The sequence below is a fragment of the Amblyomma mixtum genome, chromosome 2 (genome assembly GCF_055824585.1).
Source record: "Amblyomma mixtum isolate Tamu chromosome 2, ASM5582458v1, whole genome shotgun sequence".
NCBI classification, from domain to species: domain Eukaryota; kingdom Metazoa; phylum Arthropoda; class Arachnida; order Ixodida; family Ixodidae; genus Amblyomma; species Amblyomma mixtum.
In genome coordinates this window covers 6,479,779-6,504,349 of record NC_143013.1, presented here as the reverse complement: position 1 = coordinate 6,504,349, position 24,571 = coordinate 6,479,779, and the positions used below count along the sequence as shown (strand labels likewise).

General features: G+C 48.4%; 1 protein-coding gene across 3 annotated transcripts in view; it reads right to left on the bottom strand.

The window, feature by feature from the left end:
• The window catches only part of LOC149358301 (uncharacterized), a 310,815-nt gene extending 296,384 nt beyond the window's left edge, over positions 1–14,431 (bottom strand). For 2 of the 3 annotated variants that reach the window (XM_089570340.1, XM_089570341.1), the window contains exon 1: positions 13,638–14,431. In XM_089570340.1, coding sequence (XP_089426466.1) covers positions 13,638–13,905 — 268 coding nt within the window. In that variant the 5' untranslated portion in view covers positions 13,906–14,431. The remainder of the gene's footprint in view (positions 1–13,637) is intronic. The other variant, XM_089570339.1, reaches the window with a different exon arrangement.
• Positions 14,432–24,571: the final 10,140 nt, after the last annotated feature.

Sequence of the window (24,571 nt, the reverse complement as noted above, 5' to 3'; positions counted from 1 at the left end):
TTGTATGGACCGCAGTAAAGTTTACGGAAACGCAAGCGATTTTATGGCGACGCGATAAAGGTCTTCCAGCTCGTCGCATTTCCTTTAACGTCATACCTTTTTTTTTCACATTATACAGACACGTATATCTACAAACCACACATTAAACGGACAAAACAGCTTCACAAACACTATGTACGCCACTAATGAGGGTATAGTGTCATTTGCAATGTAGCACGACGCTTTTGTTTTCGACGCACAGAACAACGCTCATTTCAGGACGAATCGGTTTATATTTAGGTTTATGGGGTTCAGCGTCCCAAAGTAACTCAGGCTATGAGGGGCGCCGTATAGAGGAGGACTCCGGATAATTTCGACCACCTGGGTCTTTAACGTGCATTGCCATCGCAAAGTACACAGTACAGGACGAACCAATGATACACTATGTGGGGCTTAACGTCCCGAAGTTGCATGTAGGTTATCAGGGACGCCGTAGTGGAAGGCTGGAGACTAACTTCCACCACATAGGGTCGACATGGTGGCTAACTTCTACCACATAGGGCAGCATCAGTGCAGCATCAAAAGCAACATCAGTGCAGCAATGCAGCATGCACTGATGTTGCACAACACACGGACGATTTTCTATTTAGCCTCGAGGGGTACGATCCCGAGCCCAAGGTCGCGTGGTCGTATCTCTCGAGGCTCAATACAAAAGATAACCACTGAGCCACCGCGTCTGGTCACGACGTCCCGCGAGCAATTTTGCGCAAGTGCGTAGGGGGAGTTCTATCGCTACGCCCCACTTATGTTGTGCAAAGGAAGGAGAAAACGAGGGAAAGAAATTAAAAAGTTTGGAAACGGTTTTGCTCAAAAAACACAGCAAGCGACACTCATACCAGGCAGCCGGGTCGCGAGAGCCACAATGCCGCGGTGGCTCGGTGGTTATGGTGCACGGCTGCTGGCCCGAAAGACGCGGGTTCGATCCCGGGCGCGGTGGTTGAATTTAGATGGAGGCGAAATTCTAGAGGCCCGTGTGCTGCGCTACGTCAGCGCACGTTGAAGAACCCCTGTGGTCGAAATTTCCGGAGCCGTTCACTACGGCGACTCTCATAGCCTGAGCCACTTTGGGACTTTAAACCCAATAAATTAAAACAAACCAATAGATTTCTTAACGAGCGCACGCGTCTCGTGAATGTTCCTGGCTGGTGCACGTCCCAGAACTCTGAAGAGTGAGCTACCTGCGGTATAAGTGCGCTCAAGGGGCGTAACGTGACTGTCTCGAAGCAGGAGCACATCGCAGCAAACGATGGAGCAGTCGAGGCACTGCGACTTGTTTCGCGTATACCACCATCACAAGGCGAGCCAGCCCTTGCGGGAGTGATGACCTTGCACACATCCGCAGGCGGAAGAAAACAGATTCGGGAAACGGAAATGCATAATGAGGTGCATCACGCGAGGTATAGTTTTTTTTTTAATCAGACGCATTTTCGGTACCGCCTCACCTGTGCTGTCCATCGCTCTGAACGAACTCCTTGAAATGAAATAATAGCGCAGAAAAAGACACGAAATGGCCGAGAAAGAGAAGCACACGCGCTAACTCTCAACAGATGAGAGTTAGAGCGCGTCCTTGTCTTTCTCTGCTTTTTCGTGAGTGTCTTTTTTCTGCGCTATTATTTAATTCTAAAGAAAGTTATGCCCCATCTAGCCCAAGTTTTGCTGAACTGCTTGGAATTACGTCATCACGGCCGCCATTTTGGTGCAATCGGGGCACGATGCAGAAAGACGCGAGTTCGTTCAATCCATTTCTTATTATCGCGAATGTCGACTAAATAACGAGTGGTGCACTATCCATCCGCTGGATCGAAATGCGTCCTGCAGCCGTTTGGTGCATCGTCAACCTGCCGCGGAGCATCAGTTTGGTTTATTGGTTTACTGGGGTTTAACGTCCCAAAGCAACTTAGGCTATGAGGGACGCCGTAGTGGAGGGCTCCGGAAATTTCGACCACCTGGGGTTCTTTAACGTGCACTGACATCGCACAGCACAGGGGCCTCTGGAATTTCGCCTTCATCGAAATTCGGCCACCGCGGCCGGGATTGAACCCGCGTCTTTCGGGTCAGCAGCCAAGCGCCGTAACCACTGAGCCACCGCGGCGGCTCCCTAACCGCGATTATGCCTATACGGGAGTAAAATACGGATCTCCCTTTTTACTCCTTTCTGTTTAGAGTGAATAGGATTATCGGCACCTGATCCGGTACGCACTGCTGAAGCTACCCGCTGTACCACAAAATGGTGTCCGAGATCACGTGGATTACTTCGATCGAGATTTATAGTACAATCATCGCGCATGTGCGGTCCAGCACTGACACCACAGCAACCGCTCTGATCTTTTACGCTTGCTGCAACAGATCAGTTTCCAAACTTAGACCAACACATATTCGCGGCTAGCGCAGATGTTCCGCGACAAAAATCCCGCTCGAACGGGATATAATCTCTCTTTGTGACGCGACCTGGTTAACATGCCTGGTGGCCTCTTGACAATGTCAACAAAAGAACGCTTCATCTCTTACAGCACACGCGAAGAGTGTTGAGGATCGCTTTCGATGCTAGCACCGGAAGAAGCACGCGCGATATAACACGCTCACCTTCCTACACACCTCTCGTAGGGCCAGTACAGCACCCACTCATAAGCTCGGCATCCTTCCTGTTTCCTTCTGATACCTTGTCCGTCGTCCTTCCGGGCTGTTATCAAGAGATGAACTGAAAAACCGCGCATTTACTGCCGGTATGCCAGGTTTTGCTAACATACACTAACACTATGTTACAGGTAACACTAACATCGCACAGTACAACTGGCGGCGTCTATACATGCGTGGCGTTGGCTCGAGAATAGATGGCGCTAGTTGTACTATGCCATGTTAGTGCACTTGAAACAAAATAGACGAAAACTCATGTCAGGGGACGTAGGACAACGCTGACGCTATAAACAGTTTTATTGACGTGAACGACAGCGCTCATAAGGGGGACATGACAAAAAGAAGTTTCTAAAGAAAGATGATAATCTGCTGCGTCTATGTTCTGGGCAACAATTCGTTGTCTTCGTCAAATTCACTGAAGGCGCACTGACTCACGCCTGTACACAATTGTCAATCGCCAGCGCTTCCTTAATTTCTCGTACCAGTTCGTTCTTGCCTTTTTCAATCACTGCGATCTAACTGGTTTTTACTTCACACTTGTGATCCGAGCACGGCAAGCTTATACAGGTTGGATTTCCCTTTCAGTGATCCCGGGCTTTATTCTTGGGACCAAGCTATGTATTAACCGACCCCGAACAAACCGATCGCTGTATATATTTGTCACTTTTTGTGGTGAGCTTTCTTTGTCGAGATAAACTGATCAGATCATATTGTATTCGTTATATGTGGTACGTAAACATATACGAACATGTATCCGTTCGAAGTGCATTTGGCATTTCACTCCACAGCTGAACTGGAACTGAATCGTTCTGCATAAATCGATGCAGACACAAACTGGAACGAAGAGCATTTCGGTTCTACAAACTGGATTTAAAAAAGAGGAAGGTGACACGCAGAATATTGAACTGCCACGGGTGACGTGGCAACCTTGCAAATGGAGAATGAAACCGACCATGCTTTTGAACTGCCATGGTTTTAAGAACCCTAAAAAACAGCCGGCCCACGAGATAGCATCGATGAGATGGTTCCCAATAAAAGCGGCTACGAAACTGCAAAACACTTTAGCATGCTATTTTGCGGCCTTTTCTCTTTTTCATGATGCGAAGGCACAGTTGGAGGTACAGCTGCAAGTGAGAGCTATCCGTCGCTGTCTTGCACAATGCACTGGATAACAACTGCACCAACGCGTGAATTGCGTCGAAAAACAATTTGTAACAGCTCAATTATATCTGCGGTTTCATTGACCTCGTTTTTTCCAACAAAAACATATCCTACAAAATATTCTTTTCGGCGAGCTAGTGAAACATTGTAGGCGACGGGATACAGCGCACAACGGAACGAAATACGGGACTGAAGCCACGCGGGGGAGGGGGACCTTGCAATTTTCCTGCCAGCAGTTGCTCCACCGTATAGCGACACTTAAACATTGATTAAATACGACAGGTGGAAGCACACTGTGACCTAGCTGATCTCTGCCATCATGCATCAAGCACCCGCAATAGTCGTGGGGTGTAACCGTCACCGTTTAAAGTCCACTTCGGTGTACTGTACTGAAGGAAGGAACTTCAGAAGATAGTGGGAAGCCCACCTCCCTCTTCTTCTATGCGTCCGTTTACGGAGTGGGCAAACAAAGCCTTGCAAAGAACCCTGTGGCATTCTTGCACAACTCTCCGCGTTGGCAGCACACAAGACAATGGTCTTAATCGCCGCACACGCCACTCGAAGAACACACTGGGGACGATGCCAGACCTGCCTTAAGCATCCACGATGGAGTACGGTCAGAAACCGCAGGCCTATTTAAACGATTGGTCACAGGATTGGGCGCAACCGCAGGAATCTTGACCCTACAGATGCGGGTTCGATCCTGGCAGCAGCAGTGGCATTTCGATGGAGCCGGAATTCTAGAGGCCCGTGTACTGTGCGATGTCAGTGCACGTTAAAGAACCCCAGGAGGTCGAAATTATTCTGGAGCCCTACACTGCGGCATCCCTCGTGGCCTGAGTCACTTTGGGACGTTAAATCTCATAAAGCCAAACCGAACTACAAGCATCTGAAATGAGCACCGTCCTTTTGAAGGATCACTCGGCACCTTGACGGACTTTTCTTGGTGGTTCAGCAGACAGCGATTCATGGATGAGGCTGGCTGCCAGCTTGTTTCCCAAGATGTCGGATGGTTCGTTTTCCAGGAAGCCACAAGTTTAGAGTCTCACATTTCCGGGAATTACTGTGCAGACCGTGTTTTTTTTTTTCGGAAAAATGTGAAAATTTGAAAAATAAGTGCAGCGCGCGATGTGATTAGCACTTGTAATTATTAAAATAAAAAGGGTCAGGACTTATACAACTGAGCAAAAAAAGAATAGAGTAGTGACATTTCGCATGCATCAGCATCGGACTCAAACCTTTGCATCAGTCTGACTCTGTTCGCGTTTCTGCGTCCTCTGTTCTGCGTCCTTTGTGTAGTTTGCGCTGTTTTCGTGTGATGGAAAACCAACTAGCTCGTGATGTGTACTTCGCGTATCAGTTGTCCTGTTCGCATGTCATTTGACCCTGGTGGTATATCCCCACAATAAATTACACATGAGGAATAGAAAATCAGAAACGGGAACTTTGCAAATTCATTCTGTCTGCCTGTGCCGCTTCATGAAAAGACTGCATGGTGCAGGATTAGCAAAAGACAAAGTGGGAAGGGCTAATCAAGCATGCATAGTGAACTGCGTGAGGCGATGGCGGTCGGTCATGCGCTGTTTATTCTGTACAAATTTAGAGGTGACCTAGCTGGAGGTGTCTTGCCTAAGAACAGGATTCAGGATAGGGAAGGAGTATCCGTATTAGATGGTGCTTGATTTCTTCTTCCTCCTCGGGCCTTTGTCTGGAGGTGCGGCCCGGCCTCCGACGTAAAGTGGCAAAGGCTGGTAATAGTGGTATAGTTATGACCCTTATTGTCCAAATAGACATGCAGTAAAACGGAGCCTAGAGAGAAAGGCCTTCGCCCGCACCACTGCTGTAGCGCTGCCCTTGGTAGTAAACGGTCTTCGTAGCGAATGTCGCTTACGGTTACGAAGCAAGCTGGGAGCCGTAACTGTAAACGCGCTTGAAAACCATGCTCTTCCGCCGAATGCAAATATCCCTTCCGCGGTACGAGCGAAACCACGCGTTTCGTCGGCATATCAGGGTCGTGTCTGAAAGGGTACTGCGCACCTAAAGCCACTGATGCATGCAGCACAGATGTTCGCATTGCTCAACATAGTATGCTGCCGGAAACTTCACCACACGGGTAAATAGCGAGCTCGAGGTTAGCCAGCTATGAGATGCGCGCTCCGCAACTCGGCAAACGGTAGGCCATTAAACGCTGCTCAGGTTTCCAGTGAAGGCCTTAAATGCACCCGCGTCGTAGAAGCGTAGTACGATGATCAGCTACAGCATTAGAGACAAGGACTGACCACGGTTATCCGTGTTCGGCGTCAGTGGCATGGATGTCAGGATACTATATAGGCAAAGTCGTGCTCATAAAGCTATTAAGTGTCAGAAATTCCGGGTCGAACGAATTGAGGCCTATTCGAACTTCGTGCCAATCACACCAGAACTATTCGATTCGTTTGGAATAATTTCGAACATGCACTATTTGATTCGTTCAGCGAATCCAATACTCTAAGGGTATACTCGACTTGGTTAGACAAGCAGAGCAGAACGGTAGGTCTTAAAATTAACAGGCAGAAGACCAAAGTAATTTTCAACAGTCTCGCAAGGAAACAGCAGTTCACAGTTGGTAGCGAGGTGCTAGAAGTGGTAAGGGAATACGTGTACTTAGGGCCGGATCATGAGAGGGAAATAACTAGAAGAATAAGAATCGGCCGGGGCGCATATGACAGGCTCTCTCAGATCATAAACGGCAGTTTACCAATATCCCTCAAGAGAAAAGTATACAACAGCTGTACCCTACCGGTACTCACCTAAGGGACAGAAACCTAAAGGCTAACGAAAAGGGTTCAGCTTAAGATAAGGACAACACAGTGAGCTATGGAAAGAAAAATGATAGGTGAAACGTTAAGATACCGGAAGCGGGCAGAGTGGGGGAGAGAACAAACGCGGGTTAATGACATCCTAGTCGAATTCAAGAGAACGAAACGGGCTTGGGCAAGGCAAGTAATGCGAAGGCAAGATAATCGCTGGTCCTTTAGGGTAATGGGGTGGATTCCAAGAGAAAGCAAACGGCAGAAATTTAGGTGGGCGGATGAGATTAAGAAGTTTGCAGGGATACGGTCGCCGCAGCTGGCAAAGGACAGGGTTAATTGGACAGACATAGGAAAGACCGTTGCCCTTCAGTGGGCTTAGCTAGGCTGATGATGATGATGATGAAGAAGAAGGCATATGGAGGCGTTCACATGATGACGGCGTCCAACGATCCGGCATTTTCATAGCGTGTGGGCGCGACTACGAATTCACTCACCTCCAGCATAATGCAAACCAATCTGGTCGCAGTAGGGAAATGTGCATACTAAGCTGCGCAACAGGCTTACGAGACAGCGCGTGCAAGAACTTGAGTACGTCCACTCGAACTTGAACGTGAGAAAAGGTGCGCAAGCAAGCATTTTCCTTCCCAGCAGTGATGAATGTGAAGAGTCAGACTTATGCAAAGGTTTGTGTCGGTCGATGCTGCATGCGAAATGTCACTAGTCTTCTTGAAAAGGTTTTCTGGAATTTTTCTTTCGTGCAAAGGTATAATTCCTTGCTAAAAGTGATTCATTACACTGCCCGCTGTAGTTATTTTCTAAAATTTCATATATTCCTGGAAGAAGAAAAGAGAAGAAAATGGCTTTCTTCCTAGCTTTACAACTATCCGGAAATATGCAACTCGAAGCTTGTAGCTAAATCGCAGTGACGGAAATATAGTGCGGTTAGTATGAAGGTTTGATTTTAGAGCGCAGCTCTTTAGTGCCAGTTTGCCTGTCCGTGGGTTCGGCCACGCCCTTGTCACTGCGCACGCGCAACTCCCGTACTTAAATCCGTTATATACGTCTCCGCTAGTACGTCTCCGGTATGCTAAATATCTCTAATGTGGTCGCCAGACGTGCCGACGACCCAGGAAAGCAAAACAATGCGCCTGGGGCACCGACAGAGCTGCGATCAAGTTTCCCATTAGAGAGAACCGTAATCGTGCTTAGAATTTTTTTGACTAGATCGCATAGCTGTGTATGATTTCCTTGGCTTTATTGTGCCTAACGAGCTGTGACGTACCGTTTTTGGCACAGACATTCGAAGGAATGTGGAGTGTTGGGATCAACCTAGGCTGAGATCTCTTTCAAACGCCGCCTGTAAGCACTTCTTGCTGAATGTATTGATGCTGTTAAAAATCGCAAAGAACTATAAAAATTCGCTGCGTGCTCCGCCAGTGAGATACGTTAACATCCGAAAGATAGTTCCGGGAAAAAAATCCTATCAGATTTCGGGGCGAGGTGAAAGCGGCAGCTTAAAATCATCCATGAAATCACCTAAACTTCAGGGGCGCAGGTTAAAAGGGACACTGAGGAAAGAAACTGAAGTTGGCCTGCATCGAGAGATTAACGCATTCTAATGGCAAAGAGGCTACCTTTAATGTAAACAGGCCTTTAATGTAAAGCTTTAACGCAAACAGTTTTTGCCGATAATAAAGCTTTTCATTCATTCATACAAGCTAGAAAAGGTAAAAATATAAAATACAGATACCTGCATCACAATCCATTCTCGCAAGCAAGCTGCGGTGCGTCTAGACAGCTGTTTCTTTTTTCTCGGATCTCTTAGGCGAGGATACGCTGCCATTCACTTCCAAACAGTGAACACGGAGTCATTTCCGCTCTTGACGTCACGAGGCTGAATCGGGTGCCGGAAATAAATGTGTCTCTTGCTGCCGAGCAACCATGAACGTAGAGAAGTACGATCAATTTTTGCGAACAAATATTGTACTGAGTTATCCTGACTCGAAGCAAGTATTAAAGGGGACGACTAGGAAGACCGTCCCATATACACCACGCATTTTTTTTAAAAACCTTATTCGCGGAAAAAGGGGGGCAAGATTTCGATGTGATCCTTCAATAGAACATTTCTGAACTGAGCCAGAAATTTTTCTAGGCCCACTTAAATCCAATTCTATCACTCTTCGGCCAGCATAGGTGGTGATGGTGAAAAACTTTTTTAATACTCAAAGAGAGTTTTGGGGTCAGAAGACCCCGCTACATGGTCGGTATCCTTAGTCCGGGACACCGCACGACGAGGCCCCGTCTCGCGCCCGCTTTACTAGAGCCCTTTGGGACTCCAGTGTGGAGCAGTTGAGGAGGGCAGTCTCCCATGCCTCTCGGGTGGAAGTGGGGGAAGGGGGAAGGTGAGGATCTGAGTACGTGCCCACACCATGTGAAAGATATCGCAGGTCTCTCCACAGTGCGGGCAGCGCCCATCTGTGTTCGGATCGAAGTGTTTGGCGATGGCAGGACAGAGAAGAGTTCCTGTCTGCAGACGCCGCAGAGTCCCCCTCCCGGTCGCCCATTTCTCGCCGCACACGGCAAGAAAATCCGCTTTATATCTCCACAGAACAACCACACAACGCACGTCCTCTACACAGGGTTCCCACATCACGGACCCACATGACAGCCCCCATTCCTGTGTCCTCAGGAAACCTACATTGTTGGTATGACCACACAAACCGCGTATTCGGTACAAGCCCACTTCGCCACGACGGCACCTCATCGGCCAATGCGTCGTCACGAAATATTCAGCTTCGCGTGTGACGGGGACGCTTGCTTACTTTGGCGAAGGCGTCGTAGACGGGCACCGCTGCAAAACTGCGCACTCAGGTGCAGCCCACAAGACCGAACCCGCAAACACTGCGCGCGTTTCATCTCACGGCGCTCGGGAAGCACTGCCTGGCGCCTCTTCGGAGAAAGCCCGCGCACAACTCGTCACCGGCAGCTGCGCTAACAAGAACGGCGCGCTGCCCCGCTGACAGTGGGTAAATGAGGTGACTCCCGGCGCACGCGTTTTATGCGCGCACCTCTTTCAGCGACGGCGCAGGCACGCAGGGCCGCAGAGGAGGTGCGCGCCGTACACGTGTCGATCCTATAAGTTGTCCCGAAACCATGATCATGGTATATGTGCGGGAGACCGTGTCCACCTTTGATGCAAAGAGGTACTGGGTTCGAATCGCGGTGGAACTCGCCATTTGTTCGAGGCCATACAGGAATTAGAACCCAGCACCCTCTGTCGCCCTTCAAATACAGTTGAACCTCGTTATAATGAAGTTGAAGGTACCCGGCGGTTACTTTATTACAGAGGTAATTTCGTTACAGCCCGTGTTGACCGAGCTTCCAAGAGGAGGACAATCTGGCCCTTAACATTCAAATACATCACCCATTACTACAAGGCGGAGCACTGGCTCTACCCGGCCCCTTGTAAGGAACTGGATCGCGCTGACGAGCGCATCCTCATCAAAATTCTCACCAACACTGTACTGTGCGATGATTAAGCATTTCAATACATCCTTTGATGGCACGTGCCAGTTCTGTGGGGAGGGGGCTGACACCTTCCACGTGGTCTGGGCGTGCCTGTCAGACCCAGCTATATCCCCCCCCCCCCCCCCACCAGCTCCACCAGAGAGGACTAGAAGGCAACCCTTACCTGCTGTAAAGACCTCCAGACCCAAAAGGCCTTGGTTCAACGGACGCGGGCGGCGTTGCTTGCCAATGGGGCCCCGGAATAGGGGCTCCACCTAGTATTGTGAGAGGAAAGGGCCAGTAGGGCCCAGCCCCAATCACCTCTCTGTAACAATTTAATGGATGATAAATGCGTTTCGCCACCGCCAAGAGGAATCATCATTCCTTCGGTATATCCATTATTTCGTTATAAACCGTTTCGTTATAATGAGGTTCGACTGTACTATAGTCTATAAGCCGTGGTTCAGGGCTCTAAAAATAAATAATAGGCAAAGCTTTCTTTCATCCCGTTCAAGGTATAATGACTGTACGTATATGCAGATTAGGAGGCTAACAAATACCGACAGCCGTCGGCGTCGTTGACCGTAAGCGAAAAATCCCCAGACAAGCAACCTAGAAGGCAGGTGGGTCACCTAGGTCACGTGACCTTGCGGCGTCATCACAGCCTGCCCACCGGATTGTGAGCAAACTCGCCATCGGGGCAGACGCCAGTTAAATTAATGACCTGGGCTCCTGCCTACCGCTGGGAGCCCCTGCCACCGCAAGACATTGCTGCATCGCTTAACCGTTGCACCACTGCGCCAGGAGGGGTATGAGGACTCCCAGAGAACTGTGAATGTGAAGTAGAGAATGACCAATTCTGCATATATGGGAATTACACCCATTAAAGCTATGCCGTCATACCCTTCAGATGGAGTTTAAGTGTCCCCTCCATTTTTTTTAATTTTTTTTCAGTGGCTGAGAACAAAGCTCCTTCACTCCAAACAGGAATAAGCCTATTGAGGGAGTAAGCTGTTCTCTAGCTCACTCCCTTCTACGGGCAGGGTATGCTGCCCAATTTCCGAAGTAGATTAATCGATCACTAAATATACGGAATGCTTGCCCTTGGCACCGAAGGCATATTCTCAGTGCAAAGCATAACAACTTGATTCTGTTCGCAGTGGGAGAAAGCCTTTAAACGCGGCACCGGAGGTCTTGAGGTTAGCAGAGAGAGGAAACTGAAGCTTCGATTAAAATCTTTGTAACTGTTAGAACTTTGTATGTTTTGAAGAGGCAATTTGTTTCCGCAGCCAACCTCATGTATTCCGCACTATTAGTGATGGAGATCTACTCTATTGGGCTCGGGCAGCATACCCTGCTTCTAAAAGGGACTGCGCTAGAGGACAGCTTACTCACTTTTTTACCCCTATATAGGGTAATTCGTGTTTAGAGTGTCCCATACTTATCTGTCATGTGACATACGGACGGTAACTTGCCTCGCGTGGCAAGGGTCCGCGTATGAGAGCATTAAAAGAACAAATGTTCGCGGCAATACAGTGATGCGCCAGACGATATGTATACCAGAGCAGTCCAGTACAGCATTGACAGGTGCCTTCAAAAACAAAGCCATGTATCTCAGTTTCATTCGATGTCGACAGTTATTACCTTTCACGCTGGAAGGGTAATAATGTGCGCCTCAATATGCTGAACAGTTCATGTAGTATGCGTGTCTGGCCTATTCCACAGCGTCCCTCACAGGACCGTGGTTTCCCCCGAAACCGAAGAGAATAGGTTTCGTTCCTGTGCACGCCCTGCGGAGAACTCGGTAACGCGTCAGTGCAGGAGGGCCTCTGACATCCTATCTTCCATCTCAGCGTTTCTGTCCCATCTACACTCTAAACACGAATAAGCCTATTTTGGAGTCAAAAAGGGTAAACTAAACTATCCTCTAGCGGACTTCCTTTTATAAAAGAAGTGCGCTAGAGGACATTTTACTCTCTCTTTACTCCTTTCTGTCTAGAGTGTATCACCGAGCATCACCCGTCTTCCATCTCACTGGAACTGTGATATGGAAGCAGGAAGACCCCTGTAACGGATGCACGCAGTCTGGTATACCTCCTACGAACGAGATCCTCCTCAACATTTCGGTAGAAGCTAGATTCTCTTGCGTTTGTCGAATTGGATTCGGATCAAGCGTATGAACAGTCAAACTGGCTTCTTATATGACTGTTACACGTATTCTCGTAAGATCCTTCTCCTCAACTCACCATGCAGTATGCAGCGTGGAACAGGTTCCCTGAATAATGCTCGAAAGTTTCCTGACGGTTACCACATCGCTGTCATTCCTAATGCTCCTCTAACCACTTCTCCACACACAACCCCAACCTCTCATAACATCCCCAGCGGCGCGTTACGGAGTATCGCACGACACGAGTATCAGAAGGGACGAAATGCATAGAAGCTCGGGTAAGGAAATAGCTGTATAACCGGCCAAAAAGGAGAACCACTTACGCACTTCACAACGATGTGTTTTTGTGCTAGTTGGCGCAGATTCGTGAGTACGATGCGAAAAGAACACGTTGACACGCGGCACCACAGGCGATAAAACACAACACGGAGTACCCTGCATTAGTGTCGCCTTTTTGTGACCCGTGTCAAAGCGCTCTTTTCCTGTAGTGCTCCCGGATCTGCAACATGTCCCCTCGCACATGTACCAGTACCTAGCGCGTACTTTTCATGAATTCCCCTCTCTTTTAATAATCGGTGTTGATTTAACGCGGAGACAGCCATAGATGGTCGGGCCCCCGTTCTTGCCCTCTCAGTCGCCACCGCAGAAGACCTTAATTCATCACTCTGAAACAACAGCCACGACAACAAGAACAAATCCTCGCTCGCCAGCTGTGGCGCACACAGGCGGCAACGTGTATACTACGAATGGCAGACAGGCCGGCAAGCTCGCGCGAGAGCGAACAGCGCGAATGACAAATGCTCCACTGACAGCGTAAGCCGACGAGTTGTGCCAGTTTTCCGTTGTACGCTAGACGAATCACGTACTACGTCTCTCCGTAATACTCTGCGGGATACCTGTGCGTGCAGGGTCGCGGGACACTGCCATAGGACCCGGAAAACGAGCCAGACGGACAGTGTCCAACTGAAGGGTGAGCTCTAGGCGCTCGGACACACAGCCGGAAGAACATTGTGCGCACTGACGGAACCCTATAGCGCACGTGTTACCGTGTGCACTCACGTGTTGTAGTGCGACTACAAAAACACACATACACCACACGAAAGCGCAGTGCATCTAACGGTCCTTCTACAACGATACCACAATCATCGCTGCTCAAAGCCTAAATTCTTTGAAGACGAAAGGGCGAGTGACACTACGCGTTTTATTACAGGCACAAACCAGACGAAACCGGAGCAGATGGCACCATATGCGCATCGCGCAGCTCCAACGCAACCATCAAAGCCGGTGGCAGAGACGAAGGAAGAAGGGAGATAAGGAAAGGAGGTGTCAAACTTCACCTTTGGCGGCGAGCTGCTGTCTCGAGTAGCGCCTGACTTCGGCCGCGGCGCTGGTCGCGCTGAACACCGAGCAGTCGGTGGTGCAGGCGTCGCTGTCGGCGCTGAAGCGGCGCGCTGGCCGGTGCTGCTGCTGCTGCAGGCCCACGTTGATCTCGTCCAGCAGTTCGTCGACGATCGAGTGCGCCCGCGACAGCGGCGGGGGCGGTTTCCGATCTTCCTGCGATGGTCGAGGCTGCTCGGGCTCCTCGGCGGCGGCTTCGTCGCACATCCTGCCTGCAGGCAAGCGGCGGACCAGCGCGACCGACGACGCATGGAGCAGCCGCTCGCGGCTGGCTCTCTTCGCTCTCTCCGCGACGACGTCGACAGCAACGTTCGTCGTCGCAAGGCACAGCACAGTAGCCTAGAAGTTGTGCTGGTCGTGTGTATTCCGGGCGTTCAATGCGCAAGCGCTGCCGCAGCCAACCTCGCACAGAGTGAGACACGGGCCTGGGTTCGCCGCCGCCGCAACAGCAGAAACAAGCGCGGCAGCAGCAGCAGCAGCAGGTGTTTCGATAGCGCGCCGTTCGCGCGCCGGCTCCGGAAGGAACAAGCGGGGCGCTGCATCGTCGCAGCAGCTCGCCCTCTCACGTGTTCAAACCGCTGCTGCGTCGTCGCTCGCGTTAGGGCAGGGACCCGGCGCAACTGCCGCTTTGTTGGGTGTACAGTACGGTGACGTGCGGGTCCGGCCCGCTCGTTAGATCGGAGCTGCTGTCGCCCGAACCGGCGTGAAGCCGGGTGGGCTCTCCGACGAATAGGCTCCGGATCTCGTTCTTTTCGAGCCCCAGCGTCGTGCGCGAGCGCTTCTGTGAGTGTTGCGTGCACGTTCAACGAAGGTTTTGTGCGAAGTGGGAGCCTGTGGCCGTATGTGTGCGCGAGCGAAAGAACTCGGGACTCGCCGGTGCGCGGCGCGCCGCTCTTGACGTGAGCAAATTATACGTCGCTCAAAGCGGCCGGCAGTGGCTTGCGTACGCCGCTGCAGACAAATGAAGGCGGCGGCCACGCTTGTGTTGCTTTTGTGAGCGCATGTGTGAGCGCCACTCGGTAGCTATCTTAGCTGTGTCTGCAGAGGACCCTCCGCGGAATATGAGCCCTGAAAACCCACAGGGTCATGTTTTGGTAATCTATTAAGTTAGTGCTAAGAGATGAAAAGAAGCGGCTAACAGGAAGGCGAGTTCTCGCTCACGCTTAGGGTAAGGGTCACGATGATGGTAGTTGAACAGGTTGTTGCTGCGGGCCAACTGATACATCACAAGAAATTCACAGGAACACCTAATTATCTTATATGTTCGGTGATAGCATTAGCCGCTGTTTGTGCATTCATGTGCTGTCATTCCGCTTCGCTTATCTCACTTCCCTCCAACCAACGGGCGAATCTTATGAATGACGACATTTTTTTGTTCCCGATAAAGCTTTTAATGCAGTCGCGTTAAAATGACTGCGTTGTTATTTCACCTTCTTCTGTGCTGGCGGGCTTACTTTACGTAATATCCTGATGTCGTGTGGAATGCTTCGATCATCTATTTTACTTTCTAGTAGGATACAACCTAAAAGAAAAAAAGAGCAGTTGCTAACACTGGGCCGCGGTCCACGGCGTCCTGTATTACTCCGCTGGTCAGTTGCAACTGTAAACGAAATAAGCTTTTTAATGTTTGACTATATCAAACAATCCATGTTTCAAAATTCTAGAGCTCAATTTTTTTTTGATAGCTTCTTGTTTACGTGACAGAAAACGTTTAAACAGCGGACTACTTTTTCGTTGGGGAGGAATTCTATGCGCGAAGGCTGAATGTGGGCTGAAAGTTTGCTGCTGCCAGGGTCGTTTTGCGCAAGACCTACTGAACTACAGACCTGCACACTTGGCCCTTCTCCAGCGCGCATGTTCTAGTTCATGCCTTTTGCCGCTAGGGTAGAAACATTACGGGCGGCGTGGCGCTAATATTTACCTGTTGAGAAAATGGCCTCCTCCAGCATTTTATTTCAAACATTGCAGTTTTGTCGTTTGTCCACGTAATCATTATCATCCATTTATCTATGCTAGGCACGGTGGTGCTGACGAAAAGAAAGCGGATAAAAAGGAAGACGTTTTTTATACTCTTCCAGAGCAAAAAAAGTCGTTATTATGGATATTTTTAATGCTGATGTTGAGATAGCAGAGGAAGACGAAACAAATGTATTAAATATCTTGCTCAAATTGGCAAACAATGATGATGATGATAGCAGACGAACAGGTCAACCGAGCGCCCTCAACGGGCAATAAGCTAACGAAAGTTGGCACACGCTGCTCCATAGGACCCCGCCATATGTGCAGGTCTGTAGTTTAGTAGGTCTTGGTTTTGCGTGCGTAATCGTGCTCTCTCGCGCTCAGTCGTCCGTCCACGCATCGACCGTTCTTCCCGGCGTACGCGATAACGGAATCTTGTCGACAGTGTTCCGGTCTACTAGTAGCATCTGATGAGTTTGCGTTTGTTGCCGCAAGTTCTGCTCAATTCTTCCTTTTTCACCTTAGCGCACATTTCTTCCAGCTGGACGGGTGCATGTTAAACCAACAATCCCACTTTGATCCTGGTTGGTATGTGGAGTTTAACATCCCGAATCCGCATACTGGATATAAGTGGCGGTGCCGCGTGCGGTGGTCGGTTCCGGATAAACTTCGGTTATCCGGTGTAATTTAACGTGCAAAGACGTCGCACGGGACACGGGTATTTTCGCATTTCTCTTCCATCAAAATGCGGCCGTGATTCGATCTCGTGACCTTCGGACCAATAGCCGAACGCGATAACCATGCATACATAATTTATCACAGTACCCACAGCGCCATGGCATTAAAGTGTGTGTGTGTGTGGGGGGGGGGGGGGGGAGAGAAAGTAACATAAAAGTCAGGTAAACGAAACAAGTGTAAGCACGACACTTTTGGTTGGCTGTGCCGTAGCGTCCCTCAGGGGCACGCGTGCACGCGGTAGCGGTAGCGCCATCTAGTGATAAGACGCCAAAGCGCATCGACGCTGTGTTGAAGAAATTTTCATCCGTAATTAGTGTTAACTAGGGTGGGTGCACTCCCCAAATTTGCAAACAAAAAATCCCTATATATTTCCCTAGATACAAAACAGAGTGTTCAATTGTGAAAAAAATATATATATTTACATAGTCCAAGGTTCGACGGAACACCGTCTGGTCAGGGTGAAGCATTATTTATTCACAAAGGAAAATTGGGTCACTGACCAAGTCAAAAAATGAAAAAAAAATGACGTTTCGGGTCCCATACGGGGCCCTTGTTCTTTGCACTAATGGATCCGCTCCCGCAATATATGGCTTGCCGAAAATTCACAAAAGTGGAACTCCGCTAAGGCCAATCGTGGATTTCACCAGGTCGCCTCTTTTCCGTCTGTCTGGATATCTGCACAAAGTGTTGGCTCCGTTGGTGGGACAAACAGCGACGCACATCAAGAATTCGCAAGACTTTATTGAAAAAGTCAAGGATATCGTCCTCGAAGAAAGCGATGTGCTCGTGTCCTTTGATGTATGTTCCCTGTTCACAAGCGTCCCGGTCGATCTTGCTGTGGAAACCTGCAAAGAGCTCCTAAAAAACGACCCCTCTTTTCCCGATCGCACGCCGTTGAACGTCAGCGAGATCAGCGAATTGCTTCATTTCTGCTTAGCCAACACGTACTTTACGTACAACGGAACAGTGTACAAGCAGATCTTCGGAACCGCAATGGGAGCGTCAATTTCAGTCACGGCTGCCAACCTGACAATGGAGTCTATTGAACAGAAAGCCCTGAACTCGTTCACTCATCGCCCAAAGGTGTTTCTGAGGTATGTTGATGACTGCTTTTGCATTTTAAACAAGCAGCATATTCACAGCTTTCTTGAACACCTGAATGCCGTAGAGCCATCCATAAATTTCACTTTGGAAGAGGAAGCGAACGGCATGATACCGTTCTTGGATGTGCTCGTCAAACGTGATGCGCATCGCTTAGCCTTCAGCGTCTTCCGAAAAGCAACGCACACGGGAAGATACCTGGATTTTGACTCCGCTCATCCTACGGCTCACAAGCGTTCAGTGGTTGCGTCCCTTGTCAACCGTGCTAAAAACATCTGTTCCGACCCGGTCAGCCTTGGCAACGAGATGGCGCTTATTCAGAAGGATCTTGAGCGAAATGGCTACCCCAGAAATTTTATCAGCAAAGTGACCAAGAAAGTCACCTACACACGAGGAGCACAAGAGCTGACAAGAAAGATAAAACGTGCTGCGATTCCCTACGTGCGTCAGATCAGCGAGGCCCTTTCTAGGATTTTCCGTAAACACGGAGTGCACATCGCACACGTGCCAACCAGCAAGCTTCGAGCCGATGTGGTCAACGTGAAGGACCCGCTACCACGTCCCAAGTTCCCTGGCGTTGTTTATCGGATACCTTGCAGCGACTGCCCCTCCGTCTACATCGGGGAAACCGGGAACTTCCAGCGGCGCATTAAGGAGCACCAGGCCGACGTCAGAAACAAGCGCGCTGCAAAAAATGCAGTTGCAGAGCACGTGCTGTCCACTGGCCACGAGATAGGCTGGGATGAGGTGGAAATCCTGGCGACGGAAAGAAACCTATTTGCAAGACTACATCTAGAATCCCTAATCATCCAGACAACGGCCAACACGCTAAACAAGAATCAGGGCACGCTACATCATATCTACGTGAAAAGTTTGCAGAAGATTCTGAAGCGTATATAACCATCCCTTCTTCTGTGACAGCCTTATTGTGAACAAGGGCCCCGTATGGGACCCGAAACGTCATTTTTCATTTTTTGACTTGGTCAGTGACCCAATTTTCCTTTGTGAATAAATAATATATATATTTATGCGTAGTTCAGTACCAAGTTTTATCATGCAGCTACCCTATTACCAGACGTCGGTAAGCAAATCAGCTGTAAATTTGAAATGAAGGATCTGAAATGAAGAACCTAAATGAAGCTACAAACTGTAGCGCTCTTTGGAAATTGCAAATTAAACGCTCTATATCGTGTATGTTTTTTTTTTCACTGTACGCAAGATATTGGTAAACATGCATCGGCATGCGGAATTAACTGAATTTTTTTCCCTCACGGTGAGTCGGCTTAGACTTCAGCCGAAGAATACCACGTACAAAATGCCTGGAGGTCGCTTGAGGAGTGTACAGAAACTGCGAAATAAAAGCTGCTTGTTCATTTACTGCGATTTCTCTAGAGGGTGGCTGACGTAACAGTTTGATTGGTTTGGTTTATTAACATCCCAAAGCGACTCAGGCTATGAGGGATGCCGTAGTGAAGGGATCCAGAAATTTCGAACACCTAGGGTTCTTTGACGTGCACTCACATCACACAGTGCACGGGCCCCTAGAATTTTTCCTCCATCGAAATTCGACCGCCGAGGCCGGGATCGAAGCCTCGTCTTTCGGGTCAGCAGCCCAGCGCCATAACCACCGAGCCCCCGAGGCGCATGAACTGGGAATTGTTCCCCTAGTTAGACTAGCTAAGATTTCCAACCTGGAGCTCCTTTATCAAAGAAATGGCACCCTTGTTCTTTCCTAATTATCAAAATAAACACGCAGATATGCTTACTAAATAGGAATTTCACGTCGTGCAGCGAGCTCCAAATACTGCGTGAGGAAGGGGCGTGCGTGTTGAGGGAAGGCGGTGGCGCGCCAGATCTCAGCAGCAGTTGCCACTGGCCACGTCAGGGACCATACACGTCCGACTACGTCCGTGTAAAGGCTGGTTCACATGCATGCAAGCAACTGAAAATTGAGCAGCACAGCGCGGCGAAAATTTTTTAACTTGTTGGAACATCGCCGCTCTGACTGCTGGAGCCGCCGCGATGGCTCCGAAAGCTTTTTCGGCGCAGCAACAAAGCGTTATCACTTGCATGTGAAACAGGCTTTACTCGAGCGCGCGGCAGTGTTGTGCGGGTCTCCGTCAGTTGTAGAGTAAAAACAACGAAAAGTTTGTATTGAGATAGAGAAAAAAAGAACTCTCCGAGCAAACGAAATTTCCCTAGATTATACAAAAAATCCCTTTTCCCCTAAATGACGCCCGAATTCTCTAGATCTAGAGAAAAATCCCTAGGATTGGCAGCACTGGCTCCACCGCCGGCGCAGCGGCGACGCGAGCGGCGCGCACACCAGCTGTCGCCTATGACGTCACTCCGCGCATGCGCACAGCTGGCGGAGCGGTGGTGCCACGGCTCAGCGCGCAACCACGCTGACCTCGCGAAGCGGCTGGCGTAGTAAAGCTATTGCTACAACAACCGTCCGTTCGTTTGAAGCCTCGGTTGGCAGGTAGCAAAGCGAGGAGAGGGAAGTCGACGGGCAAGGAGAGGTAAGAGGGGCGTGGAACCGGCGATACCGAAATGGCGTTGCCGCTCACGCATTTACTGCTTTTCACGCAGGTATTCATCGCTGGTTATTCAAGTCACTGCTTTCATGCCGAGGAATTGTCTGCTGTGCATGATTCGTCTACGCTGGATACTGGTTCCTTCATCAAGCTTTCACCTGTGCTAACCACGGTCGACTTCAACGATTGTGTGTGCCTCGCAGCCGATTTTGGACATTGTGCGGTGCCAGTCAACCCACCATGGTTTTACAGCCCGTGCCACTACACTCTACAAAAGGCGGGAATCGTCACTTCATCGTTGGGGCGTGGAACCGGCGATACCGAAATGGCGTTGCCGCTCACGCATTTACTGCTTTTCACGCAGGTATTCATCGCTGGTTATTCAAGTCACTGCTTTCATGCCGAGGAATTGTCTGCTGTGCATGATTCGTCTACGCTGGATACTGGTTCCTTCATCAAGCTTTCACCTGTGCTAACCACGGTCGACTTCAACGATTGTGTGTGCCTCGCAGCCGATTTTGGACATTGTGCGGTGCCAGTCAACCCACCATGGTTTTACAGCCCGTGCCACTACACTCTACAAAAGGCGGGAATCGTCACTTCATCGTTGGGGCGTGGAACCGGCGATACCGAAATGGCGTTGCCGCTCGCGCATTTACTGCTTTTCACGCAGGTATTCATCGCTGGTTATTCAAGTCACTGCTTTCATGCCGAGGAATTGTCTGCTGTGCATGATTCGTCTACGCTGGATACTGGTTCCTTCATCAAGCTTTCACCTGTGCTAACCACGGTCGACTTCAACGATTGTGTGTGCCTCGCAGCCGATTTTGGACATTGTGCGGTGCCAGTCAACCCACCATGGTTTTACAGCCCGTGCCACTACACTCTGCAAAAGGCGGGAATCGTCACTTCATCGTTGGGGCGTGGAACCGGCGATACCGAAATGGCGTTGCCGCTCACGCATTTACTGCTTTTCACGCAGGTTAGTGACACATATTTCAATATATGTTTAGTGTATGCTTTGCCGGTTCCACCCCCTGTATTGTATGCATGCGTTTCTTCTCATTCTGTAGCACACAGACCCATGTTACGCAGAAGGTGTCGTTTTTCTTTATTTCGAAGAGCTGCGTTTTACCTTTTGCTTCTGGTTTTGTGCGGCGACATAGAAGTTAACCCAGGACCTAGCGATGCAATCCTGCAGCAGCTTTTGCAAGGCCAGACAGAAATTAAGGAAAAACTTGCAACTATCGAGAGTTATCAGGATGAAAACAAAACAGCTATGTCGGATCTGAATGCCCGTATGGCCAATTTAGAAGCAAAGATTGCAGGTCTTGAGGAAATGAGGGCTGCTGTCGAGGACTGTAGGGCGAGTAGTGAAAGACAGCGTTCCGAGTGGCAGACTCTGATGAAGAAAGTGGACGATCTTGAAAATCGATCTCGACGGTGCAATCTGCTCTTTTATGGAATTAAGGACGAGGATGAACGCGAGTCACAACCAATTTCTGAAAAACTTGTCCTAGATTTGTGTAGATCTACTCTGGGAATAGACCCCAGAATCGAAAGAGCTCATCGCCTCGGACGGTTCCGTTCAGAAGGAACTCGCCCAATAATTGTTAATTTTAGTTCATTCAAAGAGAAAGAGGCTGTTCTGTCAAATGCGAAGAAATTGAAAGGAAGTTCTACTAGCATTTCAGAGGACTTCTCTGAACCAGTACGAAACAAGAGGAAAATGCTTTGGGACTACGCCAAACCTCGCAAGGGACCCAATGGCAAAGCACATCTGAAATACGATGTCCTTTACTTGAATAATGTCAAGTACATTTACGACGAATCTCAGGGGCAGGTAGTTCGAGCCTCTTGACAAGTTAAGCCGGATCACTCTGTTTTGTCGATTCTAGTACTAAACTGCAGAAGTATTAAGAATAAAGTGGACAAGCTACATGGTCTAATTGACATGGCGAGACCTTCCGTTGTGATCGGATGTGAATCATGGCTGGATGGGGATGTTAGCGATAGCGAAGTTTTTCCGAGTAACTATATCAGCTATCGAAAAGATCGAGACAGGCACGGAGGAGGCGTATTTTTACTGGTGGACGTCTTAGTTAGTTCTCGTAAGATGGAAATTGATGTTGGGACATGTGAGGCAGTATGGGCTCAAATTAGACTTTTAAATGGTAAATTACTATCAGTTTGCTCGTTTTACAGGCCACCTGGAAATCAGCTTGAACCCATCAGCGACCTAACTGATATGATTGAAACTGTTAAAACTGACTGTTTAGTTGTTGGAGGTGACTTTAACATTCCTGAATTAGACTGGAGCTCAGGATGTCTTCCGTCTAGAGCCAATTCCGCAGTAGGCAAAGAATTGTTAAATCTGTGCAATTCATTCAGCTTATCCCAATTAGTGCTGCAGCCAACCCGTGGCAACAATGTTTTGGATTTATTATTCACTAACCAACCATCGGCAGCTTGTTCTACCCTTGTAGTGCCCGGTATCAGTGATCACAGTTGTGTTTTAGCGGAAATGAACTTTCAGTATGTTAAACTTGAAGACTGTGGCAATCGGCGCATTTACAGTTACCGAAAGGCAAATTTCCCCGAGATAGCCTGGGCACTTGAATCCTATGTCGATGTGTACGAAACATTGTCTGATTCACTCAGCGTTGATGAGCTGTGGCGCATACTGACAGCCAAACTATTTGATTTGCGTGAGCAGCATGTGCCGTCATGGGTGATGACGAAACGTCGCAGCAAAAGCAAGCCATGGTTCACAAAAGCGCTGCGCAGAGTCGTTGAAAAAAGGCAACAACTATATGCGCGCTTCAAAAGAAATCCGTCGGAAGATAACATGGATCAGTTAAAAAAGATTACAAAGGATATGAATGCTTCGGTCAAAGAGGCTAAATTTACCTACTTTCAGTCTTTCGACATGCGTATCCAGGATCGCCCTAAAGAATTTTGGCAGTACATAAAAAGAAACAGAAAGGATGAATTGTCTATCCCGCCACTCGATCACAACGGAAGTATCGTTCATGATAATCTGGAGAAAGCCAAGTGCTTTAACACATTTTTCAGCTCAGTTTTTTCTGCTGAGGACAGCAATAGCCCTGCCGATTTTCGCCTTGCCTTGAACTGTACGGAACCCATGGAGAACATTGAATTTGATCAGCGAGGAATTGTGTCGCTCTTAGAACGCTTAAAAGATAACAGTGCCACCGGTCCGGACGGCTTACCCACGATCCTGCTCTCTTCTTGCGCTTTTGCGTTGTCAAGGTACCTTCAAATTCTTTTCACAAAGTCATTACAGGAAGGCTCCTTGCCTGATGAATGGAGGCTTGCTAATGTTGTACCTATACATAAATCGGGACCTAGGAATGTTGTTTCAAATTATCGACCAGTGTCCTTGACCAGTGTATTATGCAAAGTTTTAGAGCATGTGTTTTATACTAGTATTATGAATCATCTTAGTATACATTCATTATTAAATACTAATCAACATGGCTTTCGCAGTGGTTACTCGTGTGTCACCCAGCTTACCGAATTTGTACATGACCTGTCAAGTGCTTTAGATAAGGGATATTCTGTTGACTGTATTTTTCTAGATTTTAAGAAGGCCTTTGACGTTGTATCACATTCCTTATTAATACAAAAATTATACTGGTACAACATAAATGAGAACGTTATTAGGTGGATAAAGGAATATTTGAGCTTTAGGCGTCAATGTGTTGTTGTCAACGGGAAACAATCGCATGAGGTGGCTGTAACATCAGGGGTGCCTCAGGGATCCGTCTTGGGCCCATTACTGTTCATAATTTACATGAATGACATCTTTTCAGGTATTTCTTCATACATGCGTCTTTTTGCGGACGATTGTGTATTGTATAGAATTATTAACGATCAAAGTGACTGCGATGCATTACAACAGGATTTGTGTAAAGTGGCCCAGTGGTGTGAGAACTGGAGAATGCATATTAACTTACAAAAATCTGTACATATGTGTTTCACTAAAAAGAAGGTTCCCCATATTTTCACTTATAACATAAATAATAGCAGACTGCTTTCAGTGTTGGAATTTAAATATCTTGGTGTATATTTAACAAGTTCAATGTCTTGGCATCGTCACGTGGATTTCGTTACTGCCAAAGCCTGTCGTGTTTTAGGTTTCCTGCGACGTAACGCTAAACTTTTCCCTTTAAAGACTAAAGAACTGCTGTATAATACAAATGTTAGAAGCATACTTGAGTATGCTTGCACAGTCTGGGATCCGAAAACCTTGCTTGACGTTCAAAAGCTAGAAAGAGTTCAGAATTTGGCCGTTCGTTTTGTTTTCAATAACTATGGGCGTTATTTTAGTGTAACGAGCGCGAAAAAATCTTTGGGTTGGGACTCACTTCAAAAACGTAGGAAAGTACTGCGTTTAAAATTATTTCATAATATATTTCATTCTAGAACTGGAATAGACAGAACCAAATATATAGCCAACCCTGATTACGTGTCTTTACGTAGAGATCATTCACTTAAAGTTAAAGAATACAGGT